The 24,003-nt window shown below is 35.9% G+C and overlaps 2 protein-coding genes across 2 annotated transcripts in view; one reads left to right on the top strand and one right to left on the bottom strand.

Moving 5' to 3' along the window:
• LOC142214655 (NACHT, LRR and PYD domains-containing protein 12-like) overlaps window positions 1-24,003 on the bottom strand; it is a gene marked incomplete at its 3' end in the record, with an annotated part of 792,298 nt that overhangs the window by 199,933 nt on the left and 568,362 nt on the right. The window lies entirely within an intron of this gene.
• The window catches only part of LOC142213480 (NACHT, LRR and PYD domains-containing protein 3-like), a 121,019-nt gene that overhangs the window by 76,390 nt on the left and 20,626 nt on the right, over window positions 1-24,003 (top strand). Inside the window, exon 3 of the mRNA XM_075281829.1 lies at window positions 23,661-23,861. Within this exon, the coding sequence (XP_075137930.1) occupies window positions 23,661-23,861 (201 nt within the window). The remainder of the gene's footprint in view (window positions 1-23,660; window positions 23,862-24,003) is intronic.

The following is a 24,003-nucleotide window of genomic DNA, read 5'->3' as shown; positions in this document are numbered from 1 at the left end:
ATATACACCAGATACATATACAACCCCTAGCATCTATATACATCAGATATATATACAATCCCTAGCATCTATATACACCAGATACATATACAACCCCTAGCATCTATATACACCAGATACATATACATATACAACCCCTAGCATCTATATACACCAGATACATATACATATACAACCCCTAGCATCTATATACACCAGATACATATACATATACAACCCCTAGCATCTATATACACCAGATACAGATACAACCCCTAGCATCTATATACACCAGATACAGATACAACCCCTAGCATCTATATACACCAGATACATATACAACCCCTAGCATCTATATACACCAGATACATATACAACCCCTAGCATCTATATACACCAGATATATATACAACCCCTAGCATCTATATACACCAGATACATATACAACCCCTAGCATCTATATACACCAGATACATATACAACCCCTAGCATCTATATACATCAGATATATATACAATCCCTAGCATCTATATACACCAGATACATATACAACCCCTAGCATCTATATACACCAGATACATATACATATACAACCCCTAGCATCTATATACACCAGATACATATACATATACAACCCCTAGCATCTATATACACCAGATACATATACATATACAACCCCTAGCATCTATATACACCAGATACAGATACAACCCCTAGCATCTATATACACCAGATACATATACAACCCCTAGCATCTATATACACCAGATACATATACATCCCCTAGCATCTATATACATGAGATACATATACATATACAACCCCTAGCATCTATATACACCAGATACATATACAACCCCTAGCATCTATATACACCAGATATATATACAACCCCTAGCATCTATATACACCATATATATATATATATATACAACCCCTAGCATCTATATACACCAGATACATATACAACCCCTAGCATCTATATACACCAGATATATATATACAACCCCTAGCATCTATATACACCAGATATATATATATACAACCCCTAGCATCTATATACACCAGATACAGATACAACCCCTAGCATCTATATACACCAGATACATATACAACCCCTAGCATCTATATACACCAGATACAGATACAACCCCTAGCATCTATATACACCAGATACATATACAACCCCTAGCATCTATATACACCAGATACATATACAACCCCTAGCATCTATATACACCAGATACAGATACAACCCCTAGCATCTATATACACCAGATATATATACATATACAACCCCTAGCATCTATATACACCAGATACATATACAACCCCTAGCATCTATATACACCAGATACATATACATATACAACCCCTAGCATCTATATACACCAGATACATATACATCCCCTAGCATCTATATACACCAGATACATATACATCCCCTTGCATCTATATACACCAGATACAGATACAACCCCTAGCATCTATATACACCAGATACATATACAACCCCTAGCATCTATATACACCAGATACATATACAACCCCTAGCATCTATATACACCAGATACATATACATATACAACCCCTAGCATCTATATACACCAGATACATATACAACCCCTAGCATCTATATACACCAGATACATATACATCCCCTAGCATCTATATACACCAGATACATATACATATACATCCCCTAGTATCTATATACACCAGATACATATACATCCCCTAGCATCTATATACTGTACACCAGATATATACAACCCCTAGCATCTATATACACCAGATACATATACATATACAACCCCTAGCATCTATATACACCAGATACATATACAACCCCTAGCATCTATATACACCAGATACATATACAACCCCTAGCATCTATATACACCAGATACATATACATATACATCCCCTAGCATCTATATACACCAGATACATATACATCCCCTAGCATCTATATACACCAGATACATATACATATACAACCCCTAGCATCTATATACACCAGATACATATACATATACAACCCCTAGCATCTATATACACCAGATACATATACAACCCCTAGCATCTATATACACCAGATACAGATACAACCCCTAGCATCTATATACACCAGATACAGATACAACCCCTAGCATCTATATACACCAGATACATATACAACCCCTAGCATCTATATACACCAGATACATATACATCCCCTAGCATCTATATACACGAGATACATATACATATACAACCCCTAGGATCTATATACACCAGATACATATACAACCCCTAGCATCTATATACACCAGATATATATACAACCCCTAGCATCTATATACACCATATATATATATACAACCCCTAGCATCTATATACACCAGATACATATACAACCCCTAGCATCTATATACACCAGATATATATACAACCCCTAGCATCTATATACACCAGATATATATATACAACCCCTAGCATCTATATACACCAGATACATATACATATACAACCCCTAGCATCTATATACACCAGATACAGATACAACCCCTAGCATCTATATACACCAGATACAGATACAACCCCTAGCATCTATATACACCAGATACATATACAACCCCTAGCATCTATATACACCAGATACAGATACAACCCCTAGCATCTATATACACCAGATACATATACATCCCCTAGCATCTATATACACCAGATACATATACAACCCCTAGCATCTATATACACCAGATACATATACAACCCCTAGCATCTATATACACCAGATACATATACATCCCCTAGCATCTATATACACCAGATACATATACAACCCCTAGCATCTATATACACCAGATACATATACATCCCCTAGCATCTATATACACCAGATACAGATACAACCCCTAGCATCTATATACACCAGATACATATACAACCCCTAGCATCTATATACACCAGATACATATACAACCCCTAGCATCTATATACACCAGATACATATACAACCCCTAGCATCTATATACACCAGATACATATACATATACAACCCCTAGCATCTATATACACCAGATACATATACATCCCCTAGCATCTATATACACCAGATACATATACAACCCCTAGCATCTATATACACCAGATACATATACAACCCCTAGCATCTATATACACCAGATACAGATACAACCCCTAGCATCTATATACACCAGATACATATACAACCCCTAGCATCTATATACACCAGATACATATACAACCCCTAGCATCTATATACACCAGATACAGATACATATACATCCCCTAGCATCTATATACACCAGATACATATACAACCCCTAGCATCTATATACACCAGATACAGATACAACCCCTAGCATCTATATACACCAGATACATATACAACCCCTAGCATCTATATACACCAGATACAGATACAACCCCTAGCATCTATATACACCAGATACATATACAACCCCTAGCATCTATATACACCAGATACATATACAACCCCTAGCATCTATATACACCAGATACATATACAACCCCTAGCATCTATATACACCAGATACATATACATATACATCCTCTAGCATCTATATACACCAGATACATATACATCCCCTAGCATCTATATACACCAGATACATATACATATACAACCCCTAGCATCTATATACACCAGATACATATACATCCCCTAGCATCTATATACACCAGATACATAAACATCCCCTAGCATCTATATACACCAGATACATATACAACCCCTAGCATCTATATACACCAGATACATATACATATACATCCCCTAGCATCTATATACACCAGATACATATACAACCCCTAACATCTATATACACCAGATACATATACAACCCCTAGCATCTATATACACCAGATACATATACATATACAACCCCTAGCATCTATATACACCAGATACATATACAACCCCTAGCATCTATATACACCAGATATATATACAACCCCTAGCATCTATATACACCAGATATATATACAATCCCTAGCATCTATATACACCAGATACATATACATATACAACCCCTAGCATCTATATACACCAGATACATATACATATACAACCCCTAGCATCTATATACACCAGATACATATACATATACAACCCCTAGCATCTATATACACCACATACATATACATATACAACCCCTAGCATCTATATACACCAGATACATATACAACCCCTAGCATCTATATACACCAGATACATATACAACCCCTAGCATCTATATACACCAGATACATATACAACCCCTAGCATCTATATACATCAGATATATATACAATCCCTAGCATCTATATACACCAGATACATATACAACCCCTAGCATCTATATACACCAGATACATATACATATACAACCCCTAGCATCTATATACACCAGATACATATACATATACAACCCCTAGCATCTATATACACCAGATACATATACATATACAACCCCTAGCATCTATATACACCAGATACAGATACAACCCCTAGCATCTATATACACCAGATACAGATACAACCCCTAGCATCTATATACACCAGATACATATACAACCCCTAGCATCTATATACACCAGATACATATACATCCCCTAGCATCTATATACATGAGATACATATACATATACAACCCCTAGCATCTATATACACCAGATACATATACAACCCCTAGCATCTATATACACCAGATATATATACAACCCCTAGCATCTATATACACCAGATACATATACAACCCCTAGCATCTATATACACCAGATACATATACAACCCCTAGCATCTATATACATCAGATATATATACAATCCCTAGCATCTATATACACCAGATACATATACAACCCCTAGCATCTATATACACCAGATACATATACATATACAACCCCTAGCATCTATATACACCAGATACATATACATATACAACCCCTAGCATCTATATACACCAGATACATATACATATACAACCCCTAGCATCTATATACACCAGATACAGATACAACCCCTAGCATCTATATACACCAGATACAGATACAACCCCTAGCATCTATATACACCAGATACATATACAACCCCTAGCATCTATATACACCAGATACATATACATCCCCTAGCATCTATATACATGAGATACATATACATATACAACCCCTAGCATCTATATACACCAGATACATATACAACCCCTAGCATCTATATACACCAGATATATATACAACCCCTAGCATCTATATACACCATATATATATATATATACAACCCCTAGCATCTATATACACCAGATACATATACAACCCCTAGCATCTATATACACCAGATATATATATACAACCCCTAGCATCTATATACACCAGATATATATATATATACAACCCCTAGCATCTATATACACCAGATACAGATACAACCCCTAGCATCTATATACACCAGATACATATACAACCCCTAGCATCTATATACACCAGATACATATACAACCCCTAGCATCTATATACACCAGATACAGATACAACCCCTAGCATCTATATACACCAGATACATATACAACCCCTAGCATCTATATACACCAGATACATATACAACCCCTAGCATCTATATACACCAGATACAGATACAACCCCTAGCATCTATATACACCAGATATATATACATATACAACCCCTAGCATCTATATACACCAGATACATATACAACCCCTAGCATCTATATACACCAGATACATATACATATACAACCCCTAGCATCTATATACACCAGATACATATACATCCCCTAGCATCTATATACACCAGATACATATACATCCCCTAGCATCTATATACACCAGATACAGATACAACCCCTAGCATCTATATACACCAGATACATATACAACCCCTAGCATCTATATACACCAGATACATATACAACCCCTAGCATCTATATACACCAGATACATATACATATACAACCCCTAGCATCTATATACACCAGATACATATACAACCCCTAGCATCTATATACACCAGATACATATACATATACATCCCCTAGCATCTATATACACCAGATACATATACATCCCCTAGCATCTATATACACCAGATACATATACATCCCCTAGCATCTATATACACCAGATACATATACATATACATCCCCTAGTATCTATATACACCAGATACATATACATCCCCTAGCATCTATATACTGTACACCAGATATATATACAACCCCTAGCATCTATATACACCAGATACATATACATATACAACCCCTAGCATCTATATACACCAGATACATATACAACCCCTAGCATCTATATACACCAGATACATATACAACCCCTAGCATCTATATACACCAGATACATATACATATACATCCCCTAGCATCTATATACACCAGATACATATACATCCCCTAGCATCTATATACACCAGATACATATACATATACAACCCCTAGCATCTATATACACCAGATACATATACATATACATCCCCTAGCATCTATATACACCAGATACATATACATATACAACCCCTAGCATCTATATACACCAGATACATATACAACCCCTAGCATCTATATACACCAGATACAGATACAACCCCTAGCATCTATATACACCAGATACAGATACAACCCCTAGCATCTATATACACCAGATACATATACAACCCCTAGCATCTATATACACCAGATACATATACATCCCTTAGCATCTATATACACGAGATACATATACATATACAACCCCTAGCATCTATATACACCAGATACATATACAACCCCTAGCATCTATATACACCAGATATATATACAACCCCTAGCATCTATATACACCATATATATATATACAACCCCTAGCATCTATATACACCAGATACATATACAACCCCTAGCATCTATATACACCAGATATATATACAACCCCTAGCATCTATATACACCAGATATATATATACAACCCCTAGCATCTATATACACCAGATACATATACATATACAACCCCTAGCATCTATATACACCAGATACAGATACAACCCCTAGCATCTATATACACCAGATACAGATACAACCCCTAGCATCTATATACACCAGATACATATACATATACAACCCCTAGCATCTATATACACCAGATATATATACATATACAACCCCTAGCATCTATATACTGTACACCAGATACATATACAACCCCTAGCATCTATATACACCAGATACATATACAACCCCTAGCATCTATATACACCAGATACATATACATATACATCCCCTAGCATCTATATACACCAGATACAGATACAACCCCTAGCATCTATATACACCAGATATATATACAACCCCTAGCATCTATATACACCAGATATATATATACAACCCCTAGCATCTATATACACCAGATACATATACAACCCCTAGCATCTATATACACCAGATATATATACAACCCCTAGCATCTATATACACCAGATATATATATACAACCCCTAGCATCTATATACACCAGATACATATACATATACAACCCCTAGCATCTATATACACCAGATACAGATACAACCCCTAGCATCTATATACACCAGATACATATACATCCCCTAGCATCTATATACACCAGATACATATACAACCCCTAGCATCTATATACACCAGATACATATACATATACAACCCCTAGCATCTATATACACCAGATACATATACAACCCCTAGCATCTATATACACCAGATACATATACAACCCCTAGCATCTATATACACCAGATATATATACAATCCCTAGCATCTATATACATCAGATACATATACAACCCCTAGCATCTATATACACCAGATACATATACAACCCCTAGCATCTATATACACCAGATACATATACAACCCCTAGCATCTATATACACCAGATATATATACAATCCCTAGCATCTATATACACCAGATACATATTCAACCCCTAGCATCTATATACACCAGATACATATACATATACAACCCCTAGCATCTATATACACCAGATACATATACAACCCCTAGCATCTATATACACCAGATACATATACAACCCCTAGCATCTATATACACCAGATATATATACAATCCCTAGCATCTATATACACCAGATACATATACAACCCCTAGCATCTATATACACCAGATACATATACATATACAACCCCTAGCATCTATATACACCAGATACATATACATATACAACCCCTAGCATCTATATACACCAGATACATATACATATACAACCCCTAGCATCTATATACACCAGATACATATACAACCCCTAGCATCTATATACACCAGATACATATACAACCCCTAGCATCTATATACACCAGATACATATACATATACATCCCCTAGCATCTATATACACCAGATACATATACATCCCCTAGCATCTATATACACCAGATACATATACAACCCCTAGCATCTATATACACCAGATACATATACAACCCCTAGCATCTATATACACCAGATACATATACAACCCCTAGCATCTATATACACCAGATATATATACAATCCCTAGCATCTATATACACCAGATACATATACAACCCCTAGCATCTATATACACCAGATACATATACATATACAACCCCTAGCATCTATATACACCAGATACATATACATATACAACCCCTAGCATCTATATACACCAGATACATATACATATACAACCCCTAGCATCTATATACACCAGATACAGATACAACCCCTAGCATCTATATACACCAGATACAGATACAACCCCTAGCATCTATATACACCAGATACATATACAACCCCTAGCATCTATATACACCAGATACATATACATCCCCTAGCATCTATATACATGAGATACATATACATATACAACCCCTAGCATCTATATACACCAGATACATATACAACCCCTAGCATCTATATACACCAGATACATATACATGTACAACCCCTAGCATCTATATACACCATATATATATATACAACCCCTAGCATCTATATACACCAGATACATATACAACCCCTAGCATCTATATACACCAGATATATATACAACCCCTAGCATCTATATACACCAGATATATATATACAACCCCTAGCATCTATATACACCAGATACAGATACAACCCCTAGCATCTATATACATCAGATACAGATACAACCCCTAGCATCTATATACACCAGATACATATACAACCCCTAGCATCTATATACACCAGATACATATACAACCCCTAGCATCTATATACACCAGATACAGATACAACCCCTAGCATCTATATACACGAGATATATATACATATACAACCCCTAGCATCTATATACACCAGATACATATACATCCCCTAGCATCTATATACACCAGATACATATACATATACAACCCCTAGCATCTATATACACCAGATACATATACATATACAACCCCTAGCATCTATATACACCAGATACATATACATCCCCTAGCATCTATATACACCAGATACATATACAACCCCTAGCATCTATATACACCAGATACAGATACAACCCCTAGCATCTATATACACCAGATACATATACATCCCCTAGTATCTATATACACCAGATACATATACATCCCCTAGCATCTATATACACCAGATACATATACAACCCCTAGCATCTATATACACCAGATACATATACAACCCCTAGCATCTATATACACCAGATACATATACAACCCCTAGCATCTATATACACCAGATACATATACATCCCCTAGCATCTATATACACCAGATACATATACATCCCCTAGCATCTATATACACCAGATACATATACAACCCCTAGCATCTATATACACCAGATACATATACAACCCCTAGCATCTATATACACCAGATACATATACAACCCCTAGCATCTATATACACCAGATATATATACAATCCCTAGCATCTATATACACCAGATACATATACAACCCCTAGCATCTATATACACCAGATACATATACATATACAACCCCTAGCATCTATATACACCAGATACATATACAACCCCTAGCATTTATATACACCAGATACATATACAACCCCTAGCATCTATATACACCAGATATATATACAATCCCTAGCATCTATATACACCAGATACATATACAACCCCTAGCATCTATATACACCAGATACATATACATATACAACCCCTAGCATCTATATACACCAGATACATATACAACCCCTAGCATCTATATACACCAGATACATATACAACCCCTAGCATCTATATACACCAGATATATATACAATCCCTAGCATCTATATACACCAGATACATATACAACCCCTAGCATCTATATACACCAGATACATATATATATACAACCCCTAGCATCTATATACACCAGATACATATACATATACAACCCCTAGCATCTATATACACCAGATACATATACATATACATCCCCTAGCATCTATATACACCAGATACATATACATATACATCCCCTAGCATCTATATACACCAGATACATATACATCCCCTAGCATCTATATACACCAGATACATATACATATACAACCCCTAGCATCTATATACACCAGATACATATACAACCCCTAGCATCTATATACACCAGATACATATACAACCCCTAGCATCTATATACACCAGATATATATACAATCCCTAGCATCTATATACACCAGATACATATACAACCCCTAGCATCTATATACACCAGATACATATACATATACAACCCCTAGCATCTATATACACCAGATACATATACATATACAACCCCTAGCATCTATATACACCAGATACATATACATATACAACCCCTAGCATCTATATACACCAGATACAGATACAACCCCTAGCATCTATATACACCAGATACAGATACAACCCCTAGCATCTATATACACCAGATACATATACAACCCCTAGCATCTATATACACCAGATACATATACATGTACAACCCCTAGCATCTATATACACCAGATACAGATACAACCCCTAGCATCTATATACACCAGATACATATACAACCCCTAGCATCTATATACACCAGATACATATACATCCCCTAGCATCTATATACATGAGATACATATACATATACAACCCCTAGCATCTATATACACCAGATACATATACAACCCCTAGCATCTATATACACCAGATATATATACAACCCCTAGCATCTATATACACCATATATATATATACAACCCCTAGCATCTATATACACCAGATACATATACAACCCCTAGCATCTATATACACCAGATATATATACAACCCCTAGCATCTATATACACCATATATATATATACAACCCCTAGCATCTATATACACCAGATACAGATACAACCCCTAGCATCTATATACACTAGATACAGATACAACCCCTAGCATCTATATACACCAGATACATATACAACCCCTAGCATCTATATACACCAGATACATATACAACCCCTAGCATCTATATACACCAGATACAGATACAACCCCTAGCATCTATATACACGAGATATATATACATATACAACCCTTAGCATCTATATACACCAGATACATATACAACCCCTAGCATCTATAAACACCAGATACATATACATCCCCTAGCATCTATATACACCAGATACATATACATATACAACCCGTAGCATCTATATACACCAGATACATATAAATATACAACCCCTAGCATCTATATACACCAGATACATATACAACCCCTAGCATCTATATACACCAGATACATATACAACCCCTAGCATCTATATACACCAGATATATATACAACCCCTAGCATCTATATACACCAGATATATATATATATATACAACCCCTAGCATCTATATACACCAGATATATATATACAACCCCTAGCATCTATATACACCAGATACATATACATCCCCTAGCATCTATATACACCAGATACAGATACAACCCCTAGCATCTATATACACCAGATACAGATACAACCCCTAGCATCTATATACACCAGATACATATACATCCCCTAGCATCTATATACACCAGATACATATACATATACAACCCCTAGCATCTATATACACCAGATACATATACATATACAACCCCTAGCATCTATATACACCAGATACATATACATATACAACCCCTAGCATCTATATACACCAGATACATATACAACCCCTAGCATCTATATACACCAGATACATATACAACCCCTAGCATCTATATACACCAGATACATATACAACCCCTAGCATCTATATACACCAGATACATATACATATACATCCCCTAGCATCTATATACACCAGATACATATACAACCCCTAACATCTATATACACCAGATACATATACAACCCCTAGCATCTATATACACCAGATACATATACATATACAACCCCTAGCATCTATATACACCAGATACATATACAACCCCTAGCATCTATATACACCAGATATATATACAATCCCTAGCATCTATATACACCAGATACATATACAACCCCTAGCATCTATATACACCAGATATATATACATATACAACCCCTAGCATCTATATACTGTACACCAGATACATATACAACCCCTAGCATCTATATACACCAGATACATATACAACCCCTAGCATCTATATACACCAGATACATATACATATACATCCCCTAGCATCTATATACACCAGATACATATACAACCCCTAACATCTATATACACCAGATACATATACAACCCCTAGCATCTATATACACCAGATACATATACATATACAACCCCTAGCATCTATATACACCAGATACATATACAACCCCTAGCATCTATATACACCAGATATATATACAACCCCTAGCATCTATATACACCAGATATATATACAATCCCTAGCATCTATATACACCAGATACATATACATATACAACCCCTAGCATCTATATACACCAGATACATATACATATACAACCCCTAGCATCTATATACACCAGATACATATACATATACAACCCCTAGCATCTATATACACCAGATACATATACATATACAACCCCTAGCATCTATATACACCAGATACATATACAACCCCTAGCATCTATATACACCAGATACATATACAACCCCTAGCATCTATATACACCAGATACATATACAACCCCTAGCATCTATATACACCAGATACATATACAACCCCTAGCATCTATATACACCAGATACATATACATATACAACCCCTAGCATCTATATACACCAGATACAGATACAACCCCTAGCATCTATATACACCAGATACATATACATATACAACCCCTAGCATCTATATACACCAGATACATATACATATACAACCCCTAGCATCTATATACACCAGATACAGATACAACCCCTAGCATCTATATACACCAGATACATATACATATACAACCCCTAGCATCTATATACACCAGATACATATACATATACAACCCCTAGCATCTATATACACCAGATACAGATACAACCCCTAGCATCTATATACACCAGATACATATACATATACAACCCCTAGCATCTATATACACCAGATACATATACATATACAATCCCTAGCATCTATATACACCAGATACATATACAACCCCTAGCATCTATATACACCAGATACATATACATATACAACCCCTAGCATCTATATACACCAGATACATATACATATACAACCCCTAGCATCTATATACACCAGATACATATACATATACAACCCCTAGCATCTATATACACCAGATACAGATACAACCCCTAGCATCTATATACACCAGATACAGATACAACCCCTAGCATCTATATACACCAGATACATATACAACCCCTAGCATCTATATACACCAGATACATATACAACCCCTAGCATCTATATACACCAGATATATATACAACCCCTAGCATCTATATACACCAGATACATATACAACCCCTAGCATCTATATACACCAGATACATATACAACCCCTAGCATCTATATACATCAGATATATATACAATCCCTAGCATCTATATACACCAGATACATATACAACCCCTAGCATCTATATACACCAGATACATATACATATACAACCCCTAGCATCTATATACACCAGATACATATACATATACAACCCCTAGCATCTATATACACCAGATACATATACATATACAACCCCTAGCATCTATATACACCAGATACAGATACAACCCCTAGCATCTATATACACCAGATACATATACAACCCCTAGCATCTATATACACCAGATACATATACATCCCCTAGCATCTATATACATGAGATACATATACATATACAACCCCTAGCATCTATATACACCAGATACATATACAACCCCTAGCATCTATATACACCAGATATATATACAACCCCTAGCATCTATATACACCATATATATATATATATACAACCCCTAGCATCTATATACACCAGATACATATACAACCCCTAGCATCTATATACACCAGATATATATATACAACCCCTAGCATCTATATACACCAGATATATATATATACAACCCCTAGCATCTATATACACCAGATACAGATACAACCCCTAGCATCTATATACACCAGATACATATACAACCCCTAGCATCTATATACACCAGATACAGATACAACCCCTAGCATCTATATACACCAGATACATATACAACCCCTAGCATCTATATACACCAGATACATATACAACCCCTAGCATCTATATACACCAGATACAGATACAACCCCTAGCATCTATATACACCAGATATATATACATATACAACCCCTAGCATCTATATACACCAGATACATATACAACCCCTAGCATCTATATACACCAGATACATATACATATACAACCCCTAGCATCTATATACACCAGATACATATACATCCCCTAGCATCTATATACACCAGATACATATACATCCCCTTGCATCTATATACACCAGATACAGATACAACCCCTAGCATCTATATACACCAGATACATATACAACCCCTAGCATCTATATACACCAGATACATATACAACCCCTAGCATCTATATACACCAGATACATATACATATACAACCCCTAGCATCTATATACACCAGATACATATACAACCCCTAGCATCTATATACACCAGATACATATACATCCCCTAGCATCTATATACACCAGATACATATACATCCCCTAGCATCTATATACACCAGATACATATACATATACATCCCCTAGTATCTATATACACCAGATACATATACATCCCCTAGCATCTATATACTGTACACCAGATATATACAACCCCTAGCATCTATATACACCAGATACATATACATATACAACCCCTAGCATCTATATACACCAGATACATATACAACCCCTAGCATCTATATACACCAGATACATATACAACCCCTAGCATCTATATACACCAGATACATATACATATACATCCCCTAGCATCTATATACACCAGATACATATACATCCCCTAGCATCTATATACACCAGATACATATACATATACAACCCCTAGCATCTATATACACCAGATACATATACATATACAACCCCTAGCATCTATATACACCAGATACATATACAACCCCTAGCATCTATATACACCAGATACAGATACAACCCCTAGCATCTATATACACCAGATACAGATACAACCCCTAGCATCTATATACACCAGATACATATACAACCCCTAGCATCTATATACACCAGATACATATACATATACAACCCCTAGCATCTATATACACGAGATACAGATACAACCCCTAGCATCTATATACACCAGATACATATACAACCCCTAGCATCTATATACACCAGATATATATACAACCCCTAGCATCTATATACACCATATATATATATACAACCCCTAGCATCTATATACACCAGATACATATACAACCCCTAGCATCTATATACACCAGATATATATACAACCCCTAGCATCTATATACACCAGATATATATATACAACCCCTAGCATCTATATACACCAGATACATATACATATACAACCCCTAGCATCTATATACACCAGATACAGATACAACCCCTAGCATCTATATACACCAGATACAGATACAACCCCTAGCATCTATATACACCAGATACATATACAACCCCTAGCATCTATATACACCAGATACAGATACAACCCCTAGCATCTATATACACCAGATACATATACATATACAACCCCTAGCATCTATATACACCAGATACATATACAACCCCTAGCATCTATATACACCAGATACATATACAACCCCTAGCATCTATATACACCAGATACATATACATATACAACCCCTAGCATCTATATACACCAGATACATATACATCCCCTAGCATCTATATACACCAGATACATATACAACCCCTAGCATCTATATACACCAGATACATATACAACACCTAGCATCTATATACACCAGATACAGATACAACCCCTAGCATCTATATACACCAGATACATATACAACCCCTAGCATCTATATACACCAGATACATATACAACCCCTAGCATCTATATACACCAGATACAGATACATATACATCCCCTAGCATCTATATACACCAGATACATATACAACCCCTAGCATCTATATACACCAGATACAGATACAACCCCTAGCATCTATATACACCAGATACATATACAACCCCTAGCATCTATATACACCAGATACAGATACAACCCCTAGCATCTATATACACCAGATACATATACAACCCCTAGCATCTATATACACCAGATACATATACAACCCCTAGCATCTATATACACCAGATACATATACAACCCCTAGCATCTATATACACCAGATACATATACATATACATCCCCTAGCATCTATATACACCAGATACATATACATCCCCTAGCATCTATATACACCAGATACATATACATATACATCCCCTAGCATCTATATACACCAGATACATATACATCCCCTAGCATCTATATACACCAGATACATAAACATCCCCTAGCATCTATATACACCAGATACATATACAACCCCTAGCATCTATATACACCAGATACATATACATATACATCCCCTAGCATCTATATACACCAGATACATATACAACCCCTAACATCTATATACACCAGATACATATACAACCCCTAGCATCTATATACACCAGATACATATACATATACAACCCCTAGCATCTATATACACCAGATACATATACAACCCCTAGCATCTATATACACCAGATATATATACAACCCCTAGCATCTATATACACCAGATATATATACAATCCCTAGCATCTATATACACCAGATACATATACATATACAACCCCTAGCATCTATATACACCAGATACATATACATATACAACCCCTAGCATCTATATACACCAGATACATATACATATACAACCCCTAGCATCTATATACACCACATACATATACATATACAACCCCTAGCATCTATATACACCAGATACATATACAACCCCTAGCATCTATATACACCAGATACATATACAACCCCTAGCATCTATATACACCAGATACATATACAACCCCTAGCATCTATATACACCAGATACATATACAACCCCTAGCATCTATATACACCAGATACATATACAACCCCTAGCATCTATATACACCAGATACATATACAACCCCTAGCATCTATATACATCAGATATATATACAATCCCTAGCATCTATATACACCAGATACATATACAACCCCTAGCATCTATATACACCAGATACATATACATATACAACCCCTAGCATCTATATACACCAGATACATATACATATACAACCCCTAGCATCTATATACACCAGATACATATACATATACAACCCCTAGCATCTATATACACCAGATACATATACATATACAACCCCTAGCATCTATATACACCAGATACAGATACAACCCCTAGCATCTATATACACCAGATACAGATACAACCCCTAGCATCTATATACACCAGATACATATACAACCCCTAGCATCTATATACACCAGATACATATACATCCCCTAGCATCTATATACATGAGATACATATACATATACAACCCCTAGCATCTATATACACCAGATACATATACAACCCCTAGCATCTATATACACCAGATATATATACAACCCCTAGCATCTATATACACCAGATACATATACAACCCCTAGCATCTATATACACCAGATACATATACAACCCCTAGCATCTATATACATCAGATATATATACAATCCCTAGCATCTATATACACCAGATACATATACAACCCCTAGCATCTATATACACCAGATACATATACATATACAACCCCTAGCATCTATATACACCAGATACATATACATATACAACCCCTAGCATCTATATACACCAGATACAGATACAACCCCTAGCATCTATATACACCAGATACAGATACAACCCCTAGCATCTATATACACCAGATACATATACAACCCCTAGCATCTATATACACCAGATACATATACATCCCCTAGCATCTATATACATGAGATACATATACATATACAACCCCTAGCATCTATATACACCAGATACATATACAACCCCTAGCATCTATATACACCAGATATATATACAACCCCTAGCATCTATATACACCATATATATATATATACAACCCCTAGCATCTATATACACCAGATACATATACAACCCCTAGCATCTATATACACCAGATATATATATACAACCCCTAGCATCTATATACACCAGATATATATATATATACAACCCCTAGCATCTATATACACCAGATACAGATACAACCCCTAGCATCTATATACACCAGATACATATACAACCCCTAGCATCTATATACACCAGATACAGATACAACCCCTAGCATCTATATACACCAGATACATATACAACCCCTAGCATCTATATACACCAGATACATATACAACCCCTAGCATCTATATACACCAGATACAGATACAACCCCTAGCATCTATATACACCAGATATATATACATATACAACCCCTAGCATCTATATACACCAGATACATATACAACCCCTAGCATCTATATACACCAGATACATATACATATACAACCCCTAGCATCTATATACACCAGATACATATACATCCCCTAGCATCTATATACACCAGATACATATACATCCCCTAGCATCTATATACACCAGATACAGATACAACCCCTAGCATCTATATACACCAGATACATATACAATCCCTAGCATCTATATACACCAGATACATATACAACCCCTAGCATCTATATACACCAGATACATATACATATACAACCCCTAGCATCTATATACACCAGATACATATACAACCCCTAGCATCTATATACACCAGATACATATACATATACATCCCCTAGCATCTATATACACCAGATACATATACATCCCCTAGCATCTATATACACCAGATACATATACATCCCCTAGCATCTATATACACCAGATACATATACATATACATCCCCTAGTATCTATATACACCAGATACATATACATCCCCTAGCATCTATATACTGTACACCAGATATATATACAACCCCTAGCATCTATATACACCAGATACATATACATATACAACCCCTAGCATCTATATACACCAGATACATATACAACCCCTAGCATCTATATACACCAGATACATATACAACCCCTAGCATCTATATACACCAGATACATATACATATACATCCCCTAGCATCTATATACACCAGATACATATACATCCCCTAGCATCTATATACACCAGATACATATACATATACAACCCCTAGCATCTATATACACCAGATACATATACATATACATCCCCTAGCATCTATATACACCAGATACATATACATATACAACCCCTAGCATCTATATACACCAGATACATATACAACCCCTAGCATCTATATACACCAGATACAGATACAACCCCTAGCATCTATATACACCAGATACAGATACAACCCCTAGCATCTATATACACCAGATACATATACAACCCCTAGCATCTATATACACCAGATACATATACATCCCTTAGCATCTATATACACGAGATACATATACATATACAACCCCTAGCATCTATATACACCAGATACATATACAACCCCTAGCATCTATATACACCAGATATATATACAACCCCTAGCATCTATATACACCATATATATATATACAACCCCTAGCATCTATATACACCAGATACATATACAACCCCTAGCATCTATATACACCAGATATATATACAACCCCTAGCATCTATATACACCAGATATATATATACAACCCCTAGCATCTATATACACCAGATACATATACATATACAACCCCTAGCATCTATATACACCAGATACAGATACAACCCCTAGCATCTATATACACCAGATACAGATACAACCCCTAGCATCTATATACACCAGATACATATACAACCCCTAGCATCTATATACACCAGATACAGATACAACCCCTAGCATCTATATACACCAGATACATATACATATACAACCCCTAGCATCTATATACACCAGATACATATACAACCCCTAGCATCTATATACACCAGATACATATACATCCCCTAGCATCTATATACACCAGATACATATACAACCCCTAGCATCTATATACACCAGATACATATACATCCCCTAGCATCTATATACACCAGATACAGATACAACCCCTAGCATCTATATACACCAGATACATATACAACCCCTAGCATCTATATACACCAGATACATATACAACCCCTAGCATCTATATACACCAGATACATATACAACCCCTAGCATCTATATACACCAGATACATATACATATACAACCCCTAGCATCTATATACACCAGATACATATACATCCCCTAGCATCTATATACACCAGATACATATACAACCCCTAGCATCTATATACACCAGATACATATACAACCCCTAGCATCTATATACTGTACACCAGATACATATACAACCCCTAGCATCTATATACACCAGATACATATACAACCCCTAGCATCTATATACACCAGATACATATACATATACATCCCCTAGCATCTATATACACCAGATACATATACATATACATCCCCTAGCATCTATATACACCAGATACATATACATCCCCTAGCATCTATATACACCAGATACATAAACATCCCCTAGCATCTATATACACCAGATACATATACAACCCCTAGCATCTATATACACCAGATACATATACATCCCCTAGCATCTATATACACCAGATACAGATACAACCCCTAGCATCTATATACACCAGATACATATACATCCCCTAGCATCTATATACACCAGATACATATACATCCCCTAGCATCTATATACACCAGATACATATACATCCCCTAGCATCTATATACACCAGATACATATACAACCCCTAGCATCTATATACACCAGATACAGATACAACCCCTAGCATCTATATACACCAGATACATATACAACCCCTAGCATCTATATACACCAGATACATGTACAACCCCTAACATCTATATACACCAGATACATATACAACCCCTAGCATCTATATACACCAGATACATATACATATACAACCCCTAGCATCTATATACACCAGATACAGATACATATACATCCCCTAGCATCTATATACACCAGATACATATACATCCCCTAGCATCTATATACACCAGATACAGATACAACCCCTAGCATCTATATACACCAGATACATATACATCCCCTAGCATCTATATACACCAGATACATATACATCCCCTAGCATCTATATACACCAGATACAGATACAACCCCTAGCATCTATATACACCAGATACATATACAACCCCTAGCATCTATATACACCAGATACATATACAACCCCTAGCATCTATATACACCAGATACATATACAACCCCTAGCATCTATATACACCAGATACATATACATCCCCTAGCATCTATATACACCAGATACATATACAACCCCTAGCATCTATATACACCAGATACATATACAACCCCTAGCATCTATATACTGTACACCAGATACATATACAACCCCTAGCATCTATATACACCAGATACATATACAACCCCTAGCATCTATATACACCAGATACATATACATATACATCCCCTAGCATCTATATACACCAGATACATATACATCCCCTAGCATCTATATACACCAGATACATATACATATACATCCCCTAGCATCTATATACACCAGATACATATACATCCCCTAGCATCTATATACACCAGATACATAAACATCCCCTAGCATCTATATACACCAGATACATATACAACCCCTAGCATCTATATACACCAGATACATATACATATACAACCCCTAGCATCTATATACACCAGATACATATACAACCCCTAGCATCTATATACACCAGATATATATATACAACCCCTAGCATCTATATACACCAGATACATATACATATTCAACCCCTAGCATCTATATACACCAGATACATATACATATACAACCCCTAGCATCTATATACACCAGATACATATACAACCCCTAGCATCTATATACACCAGATACATATACATCCCCTAGCATCTATATACACCAGATACATATACATATACATCCCCTAGCATCTATATACACCAGATACATATACAACCCCTAGCATCTATATACACCAGATACATATACATCCCCTAGCATCTATATACACCAGATACATATACATATACATCCCCTAGCATCTATATACACCAGATATATATATACAACCCCTAGCATCTATATACACCAGATACATATACAACCCCTATCATCTATATACACCAGATACATATACAACCCCTAGCATCTATATACACCAGATATATATATACAATCCCTAGCATCTATATACACCAGATGCATATACATATACAACCCCTAGCATCTATATACACCAGATATATATACAACCCCTAGCATCTATATACACCAGATACATATACAACCCCTAGCATCTATATACACCAGATACATATACATATACATCCCCTAGCATCTATATACACCAGATACATATACATATACAACCCCTAGCATCTATATACACCAGATACATATACAACCCCTAGCATCTATATACACCAGATACATATACATATACATCCCCTAGCATCTATATACACCAGATACATATACAACCCCTAGCATCTATATACACCAGATACATATACATCCCCTAGCATCTATATACACCAGATACATATACATCCCCTAGCATCTATATACACCAGATACATATACAACCCCTAGCATCTATATACACCAGATACATATACATCCGCTAGCATCTATATACACCAGATACATATACATCCCCTAGCATCTATATACACCAGATACATATACATATACATCCCCTAGCATCTATATACACCAGATACATATACAACCCCTAGCATCTATATACACCAGATACATATACAACCCCTAGCATCTATATACACCAGATACTAGGCTGCCTAAATATTTCCTAATCTACACAGGGTTGTGGGTTTCTCATTAGTGGGACCTTCTAGAATGATCCAGAACATGACTATTCTCCATACAATGCTGCCAGTCTTCTCCATGTCCTAGAAGATTTCATTCTTGTGTCTCCTTCATGTCCTAGATGATGAGACCCGGCAGTTTCACCAGCAGCTTTGTCAGTATAAGGATCATGTCCTGAGGATGACGTATGGATATTTCCGGGATGATCTGCTCTACATTGTGGAGAACCTGAGGAGTCCTATATCCCTTCTCAGTGAGTTATGTTCTCAGGATATTCCTGATGTTGAGGTGAGTAGATGTGAGCTATCCGTTTTATATATATATATATATATATATATATATATATATATATATATATGATCCATGTGTTATCATGTATTATAGGAACATCTGACTCTACGTCACCAACCTGCTATTCTCTAGAGATGGG

The sequence above is a fragment of the Leptodactylus fuscus genome, chromosome 7, assembly GCF_031893055.1.
Source record: "Leptodactylus fuscus isolate aLepFus1 chromosome 7, aLepFus1.hap2, whole genome shotgun sequence".
NCBI lineage: Eukaryota > Metazoa > Chordata > Amphibia > Anura > Leptodactylidae > Leptodactylus > Leptodactylus fuscus.
This window is presented reverse-complemented; position numbering and strand designations above follow the sequence as displayed.